This window comes from Brachyhypopomus gauderio, unplaced genomic scaffold (assembly GCF_052324685.1).
Source record: "Brachyhypopomus gauderio isolate BG-103 unplaced genomic scaffold, BGAUD_0.2 sc155, whole genome shotgun sequence".
NCBI lineage: Eukaryota > Metazoa > Chordata > Actinopteri > Gymnotiformes > Hypopomidae > Brachyhypopomus > Brachyhypopomus gauderio.
Window position 1 is genome coordinate 102468 of NW_027506976.1, and position 19945 is coordinate 122412.

General features: G+C 41.7%; 2 protein-coding genes across 3 annotated transcripts; one reads left to right on the forward strand and one right to left on the reverse strand.

The window, feature by feature from the left end:
• Positions 1 to 2033: 2033 nt before the first annotated feature.
• LOC143500509 (delayed-rectifier potassium channel regulatory subunit KCNS2-like) lies at positions 2034 to 5676 on the reverse strand. Its single transcript, XM_076994656.1, has 3 exons — positions 5613 to 5676; positions 4256 to 4562; positions 2034 to 3936 (listed from the first exon to the last, which is right to left on the reverse strand). The coding sequence occupies exon 3, from the start codon at positions 3895 to 3897 to the stop codon at positions 2464 to 2466; it is 1434 nt and encodes a 477-aa protein (XP_076850771.1). The 5' UTR covers positions 3898 to 3936; positions 4256 to 4562; positions 5613 to 5676; the 3' UTR covers positions 2034 to 2463.
• Positions 5677 to 7540: 1864 nt separating this feature from the next.
• LOC143500515 (NIPA-like protein 2) lies at positions 7541 to 16183 on the forward strand. Of its 2 annotated transcripts, none has more exons than XM_076994668.1 (12): positions 7541 to 7648; positions 8847 to 8939; positions 11208 to 11276; positions 11368 to 11536; positions 11938 to 11997; positions 12149 to 12270; positions 12660 to 12756; positions 13470 to 13608; positions 13723 to 13811; positions 15328 to 15391; positions 15524 to 15618; positions 15705 to 16183. In XM_076994668.1, exons 2-12 carry the CDS (start codon positions 8934 to 8936, stop codon positions 15809 to 15811), a joined length of 1017 nt encoding a protein of 338 aa, XP_076850783.1. In that variant the 5' UTR covers positions 7541 to 7648; positions 8847 to 8933; the 3' UTR covers positions 15812 to 16183. The 2 variants fall into 2 exon arrangements, with proteins under 2 accessions (XP_076850783.1, XP_076850784.1); XM_076994669.1 differs by having other exon boundaries at positions 7546 to 7611.
• The last annotated feature ends 3762 nt before the right edge of the window (positions 16184 to 19945 follow it).

The following is a 19945-nucleotide window of genomic DNA, read 5'->3' on the forward strand; positions in this document are numbered from 1 at the left end:
AGGTTCAGTTTGTTTCAGATCTTGAAAGATGTTCCAGAGTTCAATTTAAGTGAAAATCACTTACATTTAATACAACACTGAAGCAATGCATACAAATGATGACAGAAAATTAATATTGACGACAGCGTTGTTAGTTTGTGCCTTATACCTGAATCTCCAAGACACTTCAGTATCACCCAATATCCTAAAACCTGGTTCTACCTGACAGTATCATGCTCTGAAATATGTATCATTTGTCCTGATTCGTGGCAGGGCAAAAGCGATTGCTGGATGTGAGAGCTGATATGGGAAAAGTAGCAGCATCATTAGCTACTGATTTGGTAGAAAATGTTGAATTCATGACTGCAAACTTCAGTAAATCTGGTCTGTTAAATTACTCTAAGGATCTTGGGGTGAGGATAATCATGGAAGTCCAGCCTTGCACACACCTCTGTTAGATTCCCTTTTGTATTAATTAAGCTTACTAATTAAGCTTACTAATTAAGCTTACTAATTAAGCGTACTAATTAAGTCAGGATGTAACTGCTCCCATACACACCGCAACACTCAAAGCTCAAGGTACAAGTACATTTGATGTACAGTCATACAATGTGTGTGCAGAGGAAGGTGACCAATTGTGGCCCCAAATCTTTGTTTACATGCCAGTGAACAAACCCAGGTCATGTATGTATGTTTGTCTTGGCTGAAGAGTCAACACATAAACACATTAGCATTCACATACAATCCAGTTTATCCCCAAATGAATCTTAACTCTGGATAACTATAACCACAAAGCAAAGGCTACAACATTACATTATATTTAATACACAACCTAATACCTTACAATACCTAATAATACTGCAGCATAGCAGGAAAATCAATAAGGAAAATTATATTTCAACTATACATGACGGATGGCTATTCACTCTGGCTCCTTTACGGCGATAAACCACCCTAGGCCTATCAGTTCTGGCTGATAGCATGGCTTGATCTCTTTCATCTTGATTGTGCATTTTTAAAGCACACCAAGCGCGCTTGCAAATACAACATGGTGCCCAGTCAATTTGCTTGTCAGGTGGCTAGATAAACCAGCTCTTTGTATGTGTCCACCTACACGCTGATATGTCATGGCTGACAGCAGTTTTCATTGGAGAACCATGTCAAAATTCTATGTCTGCTTGTCAGTCATAAAACATTTAGTGTGTCAGCTTTGCTGTGAATATTTAGGAAGAGATGGATCCATATCGATCATGTGTAGGTTTGTGTGCATCAAGCATTGTTAGTCTTTTACATTATTATACATTATTTAGCTTGAACCACTCTGTATATTTGGTGAGTGATGGCTTCAGCATAAATATATGCACAAATGCTGCTGTTTTTATGCTGAAGGCATCTTCTTAATTTCATCCAACAAACACACTTCTGCTTTCTTATTACCAGAAGATTAAGATTAAGATTAAGTCTAGCCATGGGCATGTTGGTTAACACAACCCACCACCAAGCTGACATTGCCATGAGTGTGTTAGGGGAAGTAACAGTACCCATAGGTAATGCTGAGTAATAGTAAGAACCTGTCATACTCTGCCCACTCTAATCCAGCACCTGCTCTGTTTCCTCTTTAGGCCTTCAGACCATAGCTGTGGATCAGGTAGTGGATCAGACAGTGGATCAGGTAGTGGATCAGACAGTGGATCAGACAGTCACCCCAGGCTCTGTACCCTCCAGAGAATTTTAAGAATGTATCAAATTCAAGACAAATTATTTATAAAAATGTTATCATTCCTTTACTTGATTTAGGAACTACGTATGATATAACAACCATATTTCCATTGTACAACATCTAAACACGGAAGTTGTAAGACACCACCAGCAGGAGAAATATGTTCCTGCATACAAAGAAGATATGAAAATTTTATATTTTAATATATATATTATATATATATATATATATATATATATATATATATATATATATATATATATATATATATATATATATATATATAGTAATATATAAATATATATTAAAAATATTAGTAATGACAACACTATGTACTTTGCTTAGTACAGACATTAGAGTCTGAATGTTATAACTGATATGTAAACCACTGAGGTAGAGAATGGGAGGATGTCAGTACTTCAGTGACTAAGCAAATACTGGGCCTAGTGTGATAAAACATATGTCATTAAAGCTGTGGGGATTGTGGTGGTCAGTTGGTGTTAAATGGGGTGAGTCTAACCAGTGTAGGCAGAGAGAATCCAGTTCAGCATTTTGTAATAGTAAGTGCAGTATCAACAGACAGGAAATAACTGTCCATCTCAGTCATGGTTACAGATACACAAAGCAATTAAACTAGACTCAGAAAATCCAGAAAATATCAAATGAGTCTGTTTTGCTGGAAGGACAGAACTATTTGGCAAACCAGGATGCTCTGTACTTAAGTTGACAATTTATATAGAGGAGATGGCAGTCAGTTCATTGAGTTAGTGCAGTGACTCGTTCAGGCTGTGTTCACTGGGGGAACTGTGAGTCATGTTGGACAGACTGGCCATGAGAGACTTCACTTTATGGGCGTAGTAGTTCCTAAGGTTCACTGAGGGAACTTCTTTAATGCCCTCATCAAAATCACAGCTCCTCATAGCAATCTCTAGCTGCTTCTGCCTCTTGTAGAACAGCGAGAACTTGTTGAAAATGAGGGTGATGGGCAGGACCACCACCAAGATCCCTGCCAGGATACAGGCTGAAGCGGTGAGCTTTCCTGCGATCGTCCCAGGAACCACGTCTCCGTAACCCACCGTGGTCATACTGACCGTGGCCCACCACCAGCAGGCTGGGATGGTGGTCAGTCCGTCATTGTCCTCCTTTTCGATGGTGTAGGCCATCACAGAGAAGAATGATACCCCCACAGCCAGGTACAGCAGCAGCAACCCCACCTCCTTGTAGCTGTTTTTCAGGGTGGCGCCGAGCGATCGCAGGCCCGTGGAGTGGCGCGCCAACTTCAAGATCCGGAAGATGCGCATAAGGCGGAGCACCTGTGCCACGCGGCCCAGGTTCGCCAGCGCAGGGCTGCTCTCGGCCACCAGGTCAATCAGGAGCGTGAGGTAGAAGGGAAGAATGGACACCAAATCAATCAGGTTCAGCGGGTGCTCGAAGAAGTGCAGAAGGTCTGGCGCCACCACGAACCTAGCGACCAGCTCGAACGTGAACCAGCCTATCCCGAAATGCTCCACGACCTCGAAGCGGGGGTCCTCCTGAGGCTGGCCTTGGCCATCCAGCAGAGCGAACTCACTCATGCTGTTCATGCACATGGTGGCTATGGAGCCCAGCACCACCAGGATGGAGAAGACGCTGATGATACGGCTGGGTATGGAGTAACCGGGGTTATCCAGCATGAGCCAGATCTTCCTCCTAACGCTCCCCAGGAGCTGCTTGTCAAATTTGGCAGCGTCGCTGTAGAACTCTAAGATCTCATCGAAGGATGAAGTTGTGCTTCCTGCCTCACTTTTGTCGTCCCACTCCTCTCGGACCGGCTCCATTTTCCTGCAGTGGTAAGTGCTGCTGCAACACGAGTCGATAAAAAACTCATTGATGCCCCAATATTCAATTTCCTGGCTGAACGAAAAAATACAAAGTTCTCCCATAACGTGCAAGCGGCCGGTGTTATAGAAATTCAAAACGTAAGGAAAAAGCGCGGGGTTCCGGTCAAAGTAGAACTCTTTTTCGGCATCGTCGTAATCGTCGCACAGCTCAAGGATGGACTCTTTTGACTGACATCGCAGCAAACGAGCAAGTCGCGTCTCAGGAAAGCGAGACAGTATGTTAGAGAGAAGTCGCCTCTTGAAACCTCCGACATTAATGCGTATAGCGCTATTCTCGGAATGATCTCCGTTTAAATCCTCCAGACTCTGTCCAGTCATGTCTTGACGCTTCTCTCGTGAGTGCGACTGCTTGCAGATCTTAAGAGGAAAAAAGACAATTCAAGGATGCGGTTGTTGGACAATCCTTTTCCCAAATCGTGTACTGTGTACACTGACAAATTATGGAAAAATATCTAAGCGCTATTCTCATTGTAAGAAGTGAACTCCACTCGCCCTATAGCAAAGTTGTGGCAGTCATCAACAATATAAACATTTCAGCTGTTTCGTTGTAAATGAGACCGATCGATTACAGAGTAAAACAGCAACGCAAAATGGGATTAGCCTATATTTAAGCCTTCCGTTCAATTTTACGACAAGACATACTTCCATGTGTTTGAATGACCAAGTTTACACTCACTGTAAAACGGCTGTGGTTCGACGGTAGAAATGAGTACGGTGATCCCACAAACGGGTGGAGCGTCTGCCACAGTGTTCACTCACGCCGCAAAAACCCTTCTGAGCCTCTCATTGTTTGAGTCTGAAAGCTTCCCTTCCCACAGCATACTCTCCCTTGTTGACGAGAAGGTTCACGTCTTTGAGAAAACGATGCCCTGCGATTTCCCAGCTCTTTGTTGCAGACGGAGGAGTCACCCAGGATCTTCAGGCGCCTCGTTGCAGGTGCAGGTGCAGCAACACGTCCTACTACGCAAATGTTGCGAGTGGTTCTGAAATGGACAGCGCCGTGAGCTCGCGCGTGGACGCAGCGCGCGCGCCAGTGTCTGGTCTTTTGGTAGGAGCGACAACGACATCACAACGACAAGAATTAATAAAACAACTGATAGCTCCTCTTCTTAACATCTACAGGAGGAATGAAGAAACTGACACACAGACTAGTTTATAGACCAGCTTAGCCGTAGTTTATAGACCATAGTTTTAATGTGTGTTAGAAAAAAGATTGCTTATTGCAGGAACGCTATTCTGTTATTTTGCAAAACATGTAAGTCACGCGAGGTTTATTAAAATGAAGTGTCTTCTTGCACAGGTTCACACATTCACACCCCAACCACCTTCTAGAGTTGCTGCAGCTTGGCCTCCACCCACCCGTATCCTATAACCGGTAACAACACGAGGAGTAGCAATAGTGGGACCTATTTCTGGCTTCCACATTTTTTCATGCGCTATATTTCTCTTGTAAAGACATAGCCTATTGTTGACGTTATTATATGAAGTCTCTCTCTCTCTCTCTCTCTCTCTCTCTCTCTCTCTCTCTCTCTCTCTCTCTCCCCCTCCCCCCCCCCCTCTCTCTAAGGTGGTCCTTCGGCGTAAACAGGTCAAAGGACATGAATGTTCTCGTGGACTTCTTCCAGTAATGCCACATATTCACTGAACAATGTACAGCAATAAATACATAATTAAAACGCTGCCTTTTATTTACCTTCTGCTTGTAGTTCAGGAGCGACTCTGACATTCGTGATTCGTGAATTTACATAGTTGGGAAGTTATGTTAGAAAAGCAATATCTCCAAAAAATGTGCATCGACGCTTGGTTAAGTTTAATGCTATTAAGAACTAAAATTATAATAATCGTGACACAAGCCTAACTCGTCTTTCCAATCTGGCTAGGGTAAACGCACTGACGCACCCACACACACACGCTGATCACGCCATCCCTCCTCCTCTCTCTCCTCCTCACTCACCCACACACTCCTTCACTCAGCCTGGAGTAAACACAACATGCGGTTTTAAATCCAGGAGCTACTCGTCTTGTCCACTTACCAGATTTGACTCACACCAACTCCAGCTGTCCCAATTAACAGATAGCAAAGTGGCGACATCTGATAACCAACGGCATTGTTAGTATGGACACACACAGTAAACTAAACTAAACATGACCGTCAATATTCACGTTTCTACACATCGTCCACAAGATGGCAGGAGAAATAGACCGCGTACTGTGTGTCTAGGTAACTTCCATTCTCGCTGTAAATGACTGTGATAGGAAAAAATAAACGGGTAATCTTTTTAAAAAAAACCTAAGGTATGATGTTCGGTCGTAGTATTATTGGAATAACGTTTGGAATGAAACCATATTTCACCTAGATCATATATCTTTAAAGTTTAGGGTCCTGAATTTACAGTGAACCTGATCTGCAAATGGGTTTCTATACACATAAATGCTAATCAAATTAATTTCTAAACATTAGTAGGCCTAGTTTTTTTTTATCTAAACATCTAACCATAAAATGGAAAGCTGCTCTTTCAATGAACACCCCTGACCCCAGTTTTATTTACACCTGAAAGTGTATTTATATCCAGTGGTTTTATATAGTAACAGTGTCCAGTCCTTCTAGGTAGTTGTCCATAATCCTTTGAGTAAACTCATGTATCATGGCTTGTATCTGGACCAGTCGATTGACAGAGGTCGTCCACCTTTTCACGCCTGACGGTGGAGACACCAGATGGAGGATGAGCTGGCCTTGTAGTTACGATTTGGGGAAAGTTACAATAAAGGAACTGTTAAGATGAAGATATATAAGAGTTATGCCGACTGGTTTATAGGTTTATATGTTGACTTTCAAAGGAATATATTAAACTATATTGAAATGATGACTTTAGTTATGTAGGTTTGTTCAAACAAAATTGGAGAGACATTTCCCTCTGGACCTCCGCAAAGATTTATACAAGGATAAGCAATTTTATTAAATCTGAAAGTTTGATATGAATACTGTGTGTCGGAGCATCTTCAGTTCAGCATCTGTATTCTGTATTCAAGTATCTTGTATATCTTTCTTCTTTTTTCGACATTACGTTCATTGTGGCCAATATTTGTTGTCATGCTGACAGTAAATAAAATATTCTAATGGAGTTTGGATATAAAATCTCTTTATCATAAAAACCAATGCTTTGCAATTTCCTGACTTGTATTATATTAGCTAATAATAAAATATGAAACGATGATGTAGAAGTTTGAGTTCTTGGTTACTATTTAGAAAAGGGCTCTTGAAAACAATTTTTTCTGTAAGTAGGAATATTTCTGACATATAATTATAGAGTCAGGCAAACGTGATTTCCAGACAGAGTTGGGTGTTTACAGAGTGCTGTTTATTGGTAGCTTTGTTTTAGTTATTACTTGAGTTAACAAATATTTCCTGAAGTATTTTCTCTCTTCTTGTGAGTATTTTGCATTTCTCGAGTATTTTTAAATTTGACAGCACACTGTGATGCAAATGATCCCATGTCCCATGGCATCTCACTGTGGTTTTACATTATAATTTCACCTACACAAATACACATAAAGCACTTTGGTTACTAGTATCTACTAGTAAAAGTTTTCAAACCCTACTTTGGACATATTAATAAGATGTCACAATTAACCTCAACACGAATGCACACACAAATGTATGCTCACACACACACACACACACACACACACACACACTTTCACACACATGTTTGCTTACACAGTATGTTCGTGGTGCTGTGGGATAGGCAGGGAAGCAGGAACTAAGATAATAGCTCCAGTGTCCTGGTAGTTGCTGGTTTCAGTCCTGGTGGACCACTGTGCGCCTTCCTCCTCCTCCTCCTCCACAGCTTGGGCAGACCCCGCCTTCTCTTCCCTTGTCTAGAGTCGGTCAACAGCACAGAACACTATTGTCCTTTCCTGCACAAAGAGTCAGCCTGTACACACACACTCTCACTCTGTCCAAAGAGTCAGCCTGTACACACACACTCTCACTCTGTCCAAGACCTCAGGCTCCTTCCCACCAGCCGCACTGTATGTATTCAGGCGCATAGAATCTGCTTTGTTAGAGGTAGTCCTTTTATTTTATTACATTAACAATAACTCTGAGCATGGGATTAAAATAGGAATCTTCATTTTGGCCTGTAGCATTTTATATTCCATTATTGTCTGCAATGGGACGGCTTGATTTCGTAGATTGCTTCTTGCTTGGGGGTATTGTGTGTAGTGTATTCTTGGGGGTATTGTGTGTAGTGTATTCTTGGGGGTATTCTGTGTAGTGTATTCTTGGGGGTATTGTGTGTAGTGTATTCTTGGGGGTATTGTGTGTAGTGTATTCTTGGGGGTATTGTGTGTAATGTATTCTTGGGGGTATTGTGTGTAGTGTATTCTTGGGGGTATTGTGTGTAGTGTATTCTTGGGGGTATTGTGTGTAGTGTATTCTTGGGGGTATTGTGTGTAGTGTATTCTTGGGGGTATTGTGTGTAGTGTATTCTTGGGGGTATTGTGTGTAGTGTATTCCTGGGGGTATTGTGTGTAGTGTATTCTTGGGGGTATTGTGTGTAGTGTATTCTTGGGGGTATTGTGTGTAGTGTATTCTTGGGGGTATTGTGTGTAGTGTATTCTTGGGGGTATTGTGTGTAGTGTGATTTTCTTATTATTATATATGTTGTTTATCAGTGTTTCACTAATATTACTGATATTCTAACGTTAACCAGATGTGTTAAAATCTCTTAAAACATTATAGATTTTAGAGGTCTTTGGCACTGCAATAATACACATGGTATTATATTATGGTAATGCAATTCAATAGTAAATAAATTCATTCATCAAGATTATTTGATATTTAATTATCAGTGTTGACAGGAAGTCTAGCAAATTGAGTCAAGAACATGAATGTGAACATCTTTATTTATGGGGGACTTGTAAAGTGACTGTCACTGGTCTCATGCTCGAAATGTGAGTCTTATTGTTTGTGTTCACCAAAAGCTCTTAGTGCTGCTAAGCCACTAGCGGATTTATGATGAGTGGTTGAGGAGAAAGTTAGAGAATGTGAGACAGAGACCGTGAGAGATGTGGAAAGGGCATGAAAGAAAGATCAATGGACTGATTTCACATTGTTAGCGATGCAATGGCACGTCACATGTGATCGCATCACCAAAAGGAATGTACTAACAATAGACTCCTATGTTAGCAGGCAGGGGTAACTGCTAACACAGAAGAGACTTGTGAGATTTCTGAATTTATGTTTATTATTGCTACTTTCACAGTTCACTGTGTGAGGTAGTGTGTGCGGCAGTGTGAGATATTCACTCCACTCCCTGATGCCTCGTGGGTGCTACACTTGAAGATCCATCATGGAGGTACACAAGTCACCGTTCAAACTACCACTCAAACTATGACTAAAATTTTGACTCAAACTACAACTTCCAGTGCCGGAAAACATTTAACTGGAGCTCCTACATCTATCCAAAATATTTTACCCAGACAATAGCCTAGTGTCTGAACTGTGATAGACAAAACTAATATCTGACATCTCATCTCAAACTACATATTTTAATTTCAGGCCAAACCAACACCCATAATATATTACAGCTGATAAGTGTGTGAAGATTTCAACCTGTTCTGTAAGCAGTAAAATGTAAGCTAATGTTGAGATTGACATAAAAAAATGTTTTTGTAATGGTTGAGACAGTGGTCACAAAATGCAATGACCTTGTAGGGTGAGTGCCTGTACCATGTCTTAGATCAGCACTGACGTTCAAGCAGCCGTATAAGCTAGCTCAGCCTCATCCGTATAAGCTAGCTCAGCCTCATCCGTATAAGCTAGCTCAGCCTCAGCCGTATAAGCTAGCTCAGCCTCAGCCGTATAAGCTAGCTCAGCCTCATCCGTATAAGCTAGCTCAGCCTCAGCCATATAAGCTAGCTTAGCCTCAGCCATATAAGCTAGCTCAGCCTCAGTCGTATAAGCTAGCTCAGCCTCAGCCGTATAAGCTAGCTCAGCCTCAGCCATGTCATGTTTGCGAGCTAAAGGCTGAAGTGGGGAACAGAACTGTTTGGGCAGAGCGCAGATGTTTGCCCTCATACGGCACTCCACAAACCTTTGACTCACTGCTGCAGGAAGGTTCAGTCGGCACAGATCACAATGCAGCACAGTGCACACACACACACACACACACACACACACACACACACACACACACACACACACACATTCAGATGTACCCTGGTTGTTTGGTTTGCCCTGTTTCACACCACCATTTGTGTCATCACTCCTTGTGTTTTTGTGTGCAGTTCAGTAAGGCGGTTGGAAAATAGAAGAGGGAATTATGGGACTTGTAGTACCCTCACTGCCATCCTCTAATGCTGAATGCATGGCAGTATTTATGCTTTCAGCAAATGATGCTTATTGCCCACTAAGTTTGACTGAAGATGAGTGTTGGCAGTAGATGTTAATGTTTTGAGTAGCAATCTCCACGATCGTTTTCATGGTTATGTTCATGTTTATGTTATGAGTAAGAATCGTGCTGGCTGGTAAGCAGTATTTACTGCTGGCACTCCCTGCTATGAAGTGGAGAGCGTGAGATGGGCACTGGCCCCACCGGGTGGTGGTGGTGTGTGTGTGTGTGTGTGTGTGTGTGTGTGTGTGTGTGTGTGTGTGTGTGTGTGTGTGTGTGTGTGTGTGTGTGTGTGTGTGTGTGTGTGTGTGTCCATCAAAACATTTGCTCTGCTCAAATGATTCGTTATGTACATTTGTTAAAAAAAAAAATACAAATTTATATCTACGCTAAGCAGCAGTGGTCTTCTATAACAAACAAATGGAAGTGTTGATGTATTAATGTTAATATTTCAAGAGTAATTATTTGGAAGGTTGTGATTTTTGAGTGGTCTTCTAGTGAGAGAGTGTGAAATAACTTTCAGCTCATTGTATGTCATCATGCAGTATGTAATCCATGTAGCCAGTTCATAACAGCTCCACAGTGGGTCCAGGGTAGGTGACGAGTATGTGCACTGGAACAGAATGAGCTTATCTGCCTGCATGTCTGGGACATTTCTTCAGATGTTTTGTCACAGATGAGCAGGTATAATCCAGTATTGGCATCATCTCTGCACTAACATATATATATACATACATAATGTATGTATGTTACTGCAGAGATGTGGACAGACTATAGCAGATTGGACAGACTATAGCATCAACACCTTAGATTACTAGAAAAATTCTATGGCCCAAGCCTGTGTCACATCATACAGGAAGCTAATTTTGTAAGGACCCTTCAGCGTTCTGTACAGTTTGGATATATGTGAACATGAGTTTGAGTTTATCCCAGTTGTACTTATTGTACCCTCATAGCTCATTTTTAAGTCCAGTGCTTCATTAATGTCAAAGCAATATCACCTATTTTCACATTTGTAAGTCACTCTTAAGCCAGCAGCGCTAGCAAAGATTAGTTCCTCTGGCAAACAGTACACTCAAAGGTACACCAGGACATGCTTGAGATTTATAATCTCAGTGGGAACTATCCTGGTTAAATAAAGGTCATATGAATAATAAGTAGGTACCATGGAACAGTGTTGATGGTGAGATAATATTACTGATGTTTGTGTTGGGTGTGTATATGTGTTTTCAGATATATATCCTGGGGATCATCATCGCAATATGTGGCAACTTCCTCATCAGTATCTCACTGAACATACAGGTTGGTGTGACTCTACACAAACCATGAGTCTGGATAATCTGCTGTATGCTAGCTGCTAGCTTCCATCTGCTAAGCACTGCTCTCCGTACAGAAGTACACCCACATACGTCAGTCCCAGCGGGGCTCCAGGCCCTACTACACCAGCCGCCTCTGGTGGTGTGGCATCCTGCTCATGGGGCTTGGGGAGCTGGGAAACTTTGCGGCCTACGGATTTGCTCCAGCCTCCCTCATTGCTCCGCTCGGTTGTGTGTCCGTCATCGGTAAGACTTCCTCTGCAAGTAATACACTGTACAGCGCTCGATAGATGTCTTCAAATGACATTGGAGACTAAGTATGCTGGATGATGCTGGGAAGATTATTAAAATGACATTTGTGACTCAGTGTGCTGGACAGTGCTGTAGAGATTATTGAAGAGGCATTGGTGACTCTCAATGTGCTGTATAATGCTGGATAGATTAGTGAAATGACTGGTGACTTTCAGTGTGCTGGACAATGCTGGATAGATTATAAAAGGTGTTGGTGACTTTTAGAGTGTACCCACTCTCACAAAGTCAAACAGAATTTAGATGTATGGGATATCTTGCCAGGGCTGAAATATTATAATGATAAAGAGGATCTCTCACCTTCACACATGGTCTTACACATCTGTCCTCATGTGTAGCCAGTGCTATCATATCTGTGGTGTTCCTTAAGGAGACGTTACGAGCCTCAGACGTTTTGGGTGAGTTCTACAGGTTTCTTCTCACCAAGTCTCATACTATTAGAGTTAAGAGAGATTTAACATGTAAGCCTATTTAAATGACTGTAATTTAATGTTAGGGCTTTATGGTAAACATGGGTCATGGGGTGTGGTCTCTCTTCTCTTCCCACAGGGGGCGCTCTTGCTCTCACAGGCACATACTTGCTGGTGACATTTGCCCCACACTCTGCCCCCCATGTGACAGCCAACATGGTAGAGCGATGTCTTATTAGCTGGCAGTTCCTCGTCTATTTCGTACGTCTTTTCACCCGTTCACATTGCCTGTCACATTGCCCTAGATGCATTGAGAGCAGTATTTTTGGTCTTCATTTCAGAGACTTGTAAGAGTGTTATGAATACATACATATTCCAAACTGACTGGCTGTGAAATGTTTTTGAGATCCTTCTGGGTAAATAGCAAGAAGATACATTTCCATGTACAATTTGTGTTCAAAATGGATTTGTGTTTTGTGAAATTACAAAGAAATTCAAGAAACCAAAATCTTCTGTAACATTCTCTCTCTTCCACCTACAAGGTCACAGCTGGGATTCTCTTTCCCTACTTGCACACAGCACAGCTCTGTATATCATATTAATCTTTCATTGCTCCAGTTATTCTGTTTATCCCTCTTTCTCTCCCATAGTTTTTTGAGGTTGTTTTGTTTAGTATCCTGCTCTACCTCTACAAGTGCAGGAACCTGAAACACATCGTGGTTGTGATGCTCCTTGTGGCTTTGCTGGGTAAGAGAGCAGAGCGACCACCATGTGCTGCATTTAAATCACCATCACATACCCAGACACAGCATCAAAGGGCATAACAGAACTGTGTGTGTGTGTGTGTGTGTGTGTGTGTGTGTGTGTGTGTGTGTGTGTGTGTGTGTGTGTGTATCTGTGCGTGCGTGCGTGCGGGCGTGTGTGTGTGTGTGTGTGTATGTGTGTGTGTGTGTGTGTGTATGCGTGCGTGCGGGCGTGTGTGTGTGTGTGTGTGTGTGTGTGTGTGTGTGTGTGTGTGTGTGTGTGTGTGTATGCGTGCGTGCGGACGTGTGTGTGTGTGTATGCGTGCGTGCGGGCGTGTGTGTGTGTGTGTGTGTGTGTGTGTGTGTGTGTGTGTGTGTGTGTGTGTGTATGCGTGCGTGCGGGCGTGTGTGTGTGTGTGTGTGTGTGTGTGTGTGTGTGTGTGTGTGTGTGTGTGTGTGTGTGTGTGTGTATGCGTGCGTGCGGGCGTGTGTGTGTGTGTGTGTGTGTGTGTGTGTGTGTGTGTGTGTGTGTATGCGTGCGTGCGGGCGTGTGTGTGTGTGTGTGTGTGTGTGTGTATGCGTGCGTGCGGGCGTGTGTGTGTGTGTGTGTGTGCGTGCGTGCGTGCGTGCGTGCGTGCGTGCGTGCGTGCGTGTGTGTGTGTGTGTATCCGTGCGTGCGTGTGTGCGGACGTGTGTGTGTGTGTGTGTGAACTGCAGCCTCCCTGACGGTGATCTCGGTGAAGGCCGTGTCTGGGATGCTCACAGAGACGGTGCGTGGGAGTCATCTGCAGCTCACCTACCCTATCTTCTATATCATGTTCGTTGTCATGGTAGCCTCCTGTGCCTTCCAGATTAAGTGAGTCTCCAAGATTTCTGAAATGCAATGCTCAAATTAAACTCTTAATAATTCAAAATCCAAACCCTCTTGCAAATGTGTTTATAATGTATCTCCCTCATTCTGTTTCTGCAGATTTCTTAATGAGGCCATGAAGATGTTTGATGCCACAGAGATTGTGCCAATCAATTATGTCTTCTTCACAGCCAGTGCTGTAGTAGCAGGTATTGCATTCAACACTGTTCAGTTGAGTTTGTCACTTATCGCACCCCCAGCTCTGAAATGTGCAGCATCTGATCATTGATGCTGATTGGCTTAAATCCATAAGGTGACATGCAGGTCTGTCTGACTTCACCAATTACAATCACAGGGACATGTGATGTAGTGTGACGCAATGTGTTGCAAGCAGTGTCAATGAGATCTGCTTTATCATCAAGGTTTTTATTACCACCTTAATATGAGTGCTCGGATTGGCTTGTGAACCACGCACTGCAGTAGTAGCTGCTATACTGCATGTGTGTTTGTGAATGTAGCAGACTGTTTTGTGATGTTTTATCTGAGGCTGTATTGAAAATGTAACCTTGAGCCAATGAGGATACAGAATCATATCCAAGACTTTCGAGCTTGTTGCTGTAGAAGACAAATAATCGTATGGCTTATAACTCTGGACAGCAGGAATGTGGACACAGTACAGTGGAAACTGGTGGTGTCACAGATGCAGAATATGTCAATTAGGAAGGAGATTTTGAAGATGACACACCAACATGACTCTTCACTTCTTACCACTATACCAGCCACTCAAAAATGAACCATCATTGTTAGCACTGTGTGCTCAACCAATCAATTTAATAAAAGCAAATGGTATTATCCACATTATGAGTGTAGTTGCACACACACACACACACACACACACACATATACACACACACACACACACACACACACACACACACACACACTCACATATACACAAAAGCCAAAATAACATCACGTCACACATGCACCAAAATCCCATAATGAGTCCCATTATGACTCATCACTCCCTCTCATTCTCTTTTTGCTCATTAAACACATGTTGTTTGTCTGCTGTTTGAATCCTTTATAAAACAACCTTCATGCCTAATGGTGGTCCTTGGAACTGTTTGATTCTCTAAAGTAAATAAATAATCTAAGTACACTTATCATTATGGTTAGTGGTTTCCAATGTGAAAACATACTGTGCATGGTACTCTATTGTCTAGTATAATGGACAGCATGTCCGGTGTATCTACTAAATCTAAAAGCTCATCTCACTTAATGTGAGAGAATTAGTGAAAGGAATGTAAAGGAATCAGATTTTGCATACTCTATAAAGAAAATAATGTCTTCCTTCCTCAAGCTGATGACACTAAGTGACCAGAGATGGCATGGACCATATGTATACGTTTTAGGGGGTAGAGACTTTAACATAAAAGACTTTTCATATGATGTGTTAGGTTGGGTGGTATGAGCAGTGTGGGACCCCCTTAAAGTTCAGATTAAACCTTCACTGCTGAATTTGACAATAGTTACAGAAGGATGATATGGGGCTTCACTTTGTGGGCCTGTATGTTGGTGTTGTGTAATCCTTCAAAAGGATTAAATCAGTATTCTATTTATGTTATGAAAAATAAATCTATGAATATATAAATCTATAATTCAGTAGTGTTATACTGCAATACGTTGTAGTGGTGATTAAAAAATATGCTCATTTATTTCCAGGGATTTTATTCTATGAGGAGTTCTATGGTTTATCACTGATATACATTATCATGTTTGTTCTTGGGTAAGTTATGCATTAAATATAACTAGTCATATCTCACTCTACATGCTCCACACAAGAGTCAGCGTGTTCATAGATTTGTCTTATGTACAGTATTTGAAGTATATTACTCTTTATTGATTGTTTTGTTCTCAGGTGCTTGTTAGCATTTACTGGAGTGTTTTTGATTGCTCGAAGTCGACCCAAAATCAAAATGGACAGAGTCTTCATATCTATGGGGCAAATTCCAGGTGTGTTAAAAAAATCTCTAATGCCATTTCTCAGCAGTGGACCTGTTCTATGACTCGTATGCAGGACAGTGTGTTCTCTTTTACAGGTAAGAGCTGCTCCGATAAGGTGCAGCCAGAAACAAAGGATAGTAAATATGGAACTCTGGCCTCCAAATTTGTGTGCAACAGTGGAGTGCAGCAAGATGACTCTTAGAGCGCCATCTAGTGTACCGCAGCAGCATGGCCAGTGACTAGACAGTACTACGAGCGACAAGAAAATTGTAAGATGTGTATATGTGTGCAAGACAAGAGAAATGTCCAATGGTAACTGTGTGAGTACTGAATGTGGCCTGTATCAAGCTTCTCAGAGAAGTCCTGATTGTTGGCTCATAATGATCACATTTATTAAGGTCTGAAAGATAAAACACGCAACAGAAACCAGCTCTATCACTCTGGTCTGTATGAGCCCTGGGTAGATATGAGCTGACATAGTGCTCTTAAGACATCGAGCCTTAAACAGAGGTTAGCACTTTCATTCAGAATAATTGTATTTATTAATAGCTAAACTTTCCCTAATTTTGTTTTTAGGACATTAGTAATGTTTACATTTTGTTTATTTTATTCTGAGATGTAATAAACTACTGTACTATAAGATGAAGATGTTTTGGTCTGCTTTCTGCTAAAGGTCTCAGTTGGATTTGGAGCATAGTTTGGAGACCCTAAGGTGACACTTTGGAATGTAGTGCAGCCCTCATTTATGGAGCAGTGCTACAGTGGGAGGGACTTGGAAGAGCCAATACAGAGACTTGTCCACTACAGAATATGGTGATATCAATGATTTTCCAATGTTTTCCAAAAATTTCCTTAAATTCCTTTGGTATTCCTTTTGAATATTCTAATCAAAAAGTTAAATAATACCTTCTGAATCGGTTTGACCTGCATTAGGGCCACCTACATGGGCGTGACCACGTTAGGGCCACCTACATGGGCGTGACCACCTACATGGGCATGACCTTTGGCACATCACCCTGCATGACAGCATCCTGATTAAGAATTAAATTAATAAATTAATGGTAAATGCTCAGTATTTAAGATGATATGTTACTACTTACATTTTGGGAAAGCTTTTAAAAGTCAAATTAAAATGCATTGCGCTAGTGTTGTTAATGCATCTTCCCTTGAGGACAGATGCACAACCCCTTTCACCATTTTTCCCCAACCACAGAGCAAAGCGGTATAGCTCCCTGTCAATGTGTTATATGTGGACATCAGCATTACGCAGAGTCTAATTACCATGCACTGGCTGAGAAAAGATGCTCAGAATGCAAAAAAGTAAAATATGGTTTCCCACAAGGATCTGTATTGGGCCCCATATTATTCTCATTATATATGCTACCATTAGGCCCAAGCATTCATAGGCATGGTATTAGCTTCCATTGCTACTAGGGGTGTATTCAGCTAAGGATTTTCATAGTCGAATCTGATTCGTCAGCTTTTCCCTTTAGTCGACTAATAGTCGACGTGTTTGTTTTTATTTATTTTTTTAGAGCACCTTAAACGGGATCCTGTTCTCATTCAGGACTTTTTTCCTCTTCAAAGTAAAAACCTAAAACACTCAGATAAATGAATAAACACGGTAGGTTGGCTTTATTCTGCTTTTATTTATTTTTTATGAAACGTTAGGCTAGAGAACATTAACCGTCAGTGCGCATTGCGTATATCGAACTGTCAGACAGGCACTGTGCAAAATGTCAAAAATATTTTAAATAAAATATGCCTGCCTGAAAATATTTTAAAAATGCCACACAACAGCAAAAAAATACAAGGAATGGTTCAAGTAACAAACAACAACGCCTTACGCGTTTTAAATGGTATGCCATGTTGGTTGTTGTCGTGCGAAATGAAAGACGTTGATGACATAACTTGCACTTTACTTTATTTGATTCATCTTTATCTTTTTCAAAATACTTTAGAAGTTTTTTTAGTAGCCATTATAATCTCAGATGTTGACTATCCTGTAGCGCAGGGGTACTCAACTGGCGGACCGCGGTCCGGATCCGGACCCGAACGCAGTCCTGTCCGGACCCAATCTCATTCCTGATTAACTGGATACGGACCAAAACAAAACCGGAGCATTTATTTCAGGGCTATTGACAAAACACTCCGTCACGAGTGTTACGTTTGCCACCCCCGCTCAACAACTTACGTTCGCCACCCCGCTCAACAACTTAAAATAAACCAGGCTTTAAGCCTGCCTGGTTGACGCTTCGCGAGCGACGCGAGGGTCCGCGCGGCGAAAATAACGTAATCGCTGTGGCTCCGCGTGTGCGCGAGTGCCTCGCGCGCTGTCGGTTCGAGAGGTTGTGCACCTCTCGAATTTTGTAACTTCGCGCGCGCCGCGCTTCAGCGCAATGAACAAAGTCACGTTTTCAGGGTTCATACACCTATACAAGATGGAATTCAAGCACTTGTATGTCACTTTCAAGGTCCATTTCAATATTTCCCAGCATGTTAAACATAATTAAGTTAAATATTTATACATATACTCGAAATAATTCGCTTTTTATCACATTATTTAATGGTTGTTTATTTTAAAAACGCCCAATCTTCACGTCTTCACGTTCTCTCATGTTTCGTCCTGGAATTACAAGAGGCTCGTATTTGTTAACCTAATACAAGAGAATTGTTCAGTCAGACAGATATTTGTTGTGAAACCAAGTAGTTACAATTTCAAGCATTTTAAAGTACTTTAACCTAAATTCCAGCTCTTTTCAAACCTGAAACACATAGCAACATTAAAATTGGTCAGGTAAATGTTCATTCCCCTGTTTTGAGGGGTGTTTCTACCACATATCGTTTCGGAGAACACTGCAGTGACGCTCGCGAAAGTATAAAAAATAAACGCCTCCACCGTTCGCGCAGGGTCGCGCGAGTAAGTAAGTAAGTAAGTAAAATACATTTATATAGCACTTTTCACAGGCACAAGCCACAAAGTGCTTTACAACGGAAAATAAAATAAAATAAATCAAAGACACAAAAACACACACTATAAAACAGAAAAAAAAATACAGTGTACAAGGTCAACGGCTGCAACCTCCACCACTAACTAAATGCCTGCGTAAAAAGGAAAGTCTTTAGCTGTTTTTTAAAAGTATCTACAGTGTCAGCTGATCTTAAATGTGGAGAAAGTGTGTTCCACAGTTTTGGAGCAACCACCTTAAATGCTCGGTCTCCACGAGTCTTTAGACATGAGCGTGGCACAGACAGTAAACTCAGGTTGTTTGACCTGAGTAATCGTGATGAAGTGTAGGGGTGGAGCAGGTCAGCGACATACACAGGAGCTGTGTTGTGTAGTGCTCTGTATGTTAAAGTTAAAATCTTGAACTGGATCCTGAATTCTACAGGAAGCCAGTGTAAGGATTTTAAAATGGGTGTTATATGAGACCGTCTGCTTGACTTGGTCAGTAACCTCGCTGCAGCGTTTTGAATTATCTGTAAACGACCACGAGCTGATACACTGAGAGATGAAAACAAGGCATTACAGTAGTCTATGTGAGATGAAATAAACGCATGGATCAGCATCTCTAGATCTGCTGTTGAAACCATAGATCTCAGTTTACTGATATTTCTCAAGTGGAAGGTGGGTGGAGTCACGCGCTACAGTCACTCGTGAAAGTACCAGGCTTTACGTTCGTCCCCCCACCCCCCACCCCTCCCTCGGTCAACAACTTACGTTCGCCACCCCCGCAACGGACCTCAGGTCACAGGTATCTGCCAAAATTGGACCGCGGACAAATTTAGTTGAGTACGCCTGCTGTAGCATGTTCAGCTCCGCTCATTTGGATTGTGCAACTGCAGGGTGTGATTTATTAATGTGTAGTAAGGAAGATGCCTATTGTTAATGCGCACACATCACTTAAAAATATTTATTAACAGAAATTAGGATGATTTTATTTGACAAAAGGTTATATATAATGAAAACAAAGACATTTCATGTAACAACTAATTCTTAGCAGCATCCTTGGGCACCTCCATGCAGTTAGAAAGGTACATTCGACTATGACGTTCATAGTCCACTAGGGGGTATAGTCGACTATAGTCGAATCAGCGACTATTGCAGGTCACCCCTAATTGCTATGCATATGATAGTTGTATATATCTTCTCATTCAGATTATGTCAATACTTATCCAAAAATTGAGATCTACATACAGGAAATAAAAAAACTGGGTGGCATCTACTTTTCTTCTTCTAAATTCCGATAAAACTTAGGTATTCTTAGACCCAAAGCTGCCAGTAGTAATTTGTCTAGTTTCTCTTACCTTAGATGGTTTTTTATCAACACCTAAA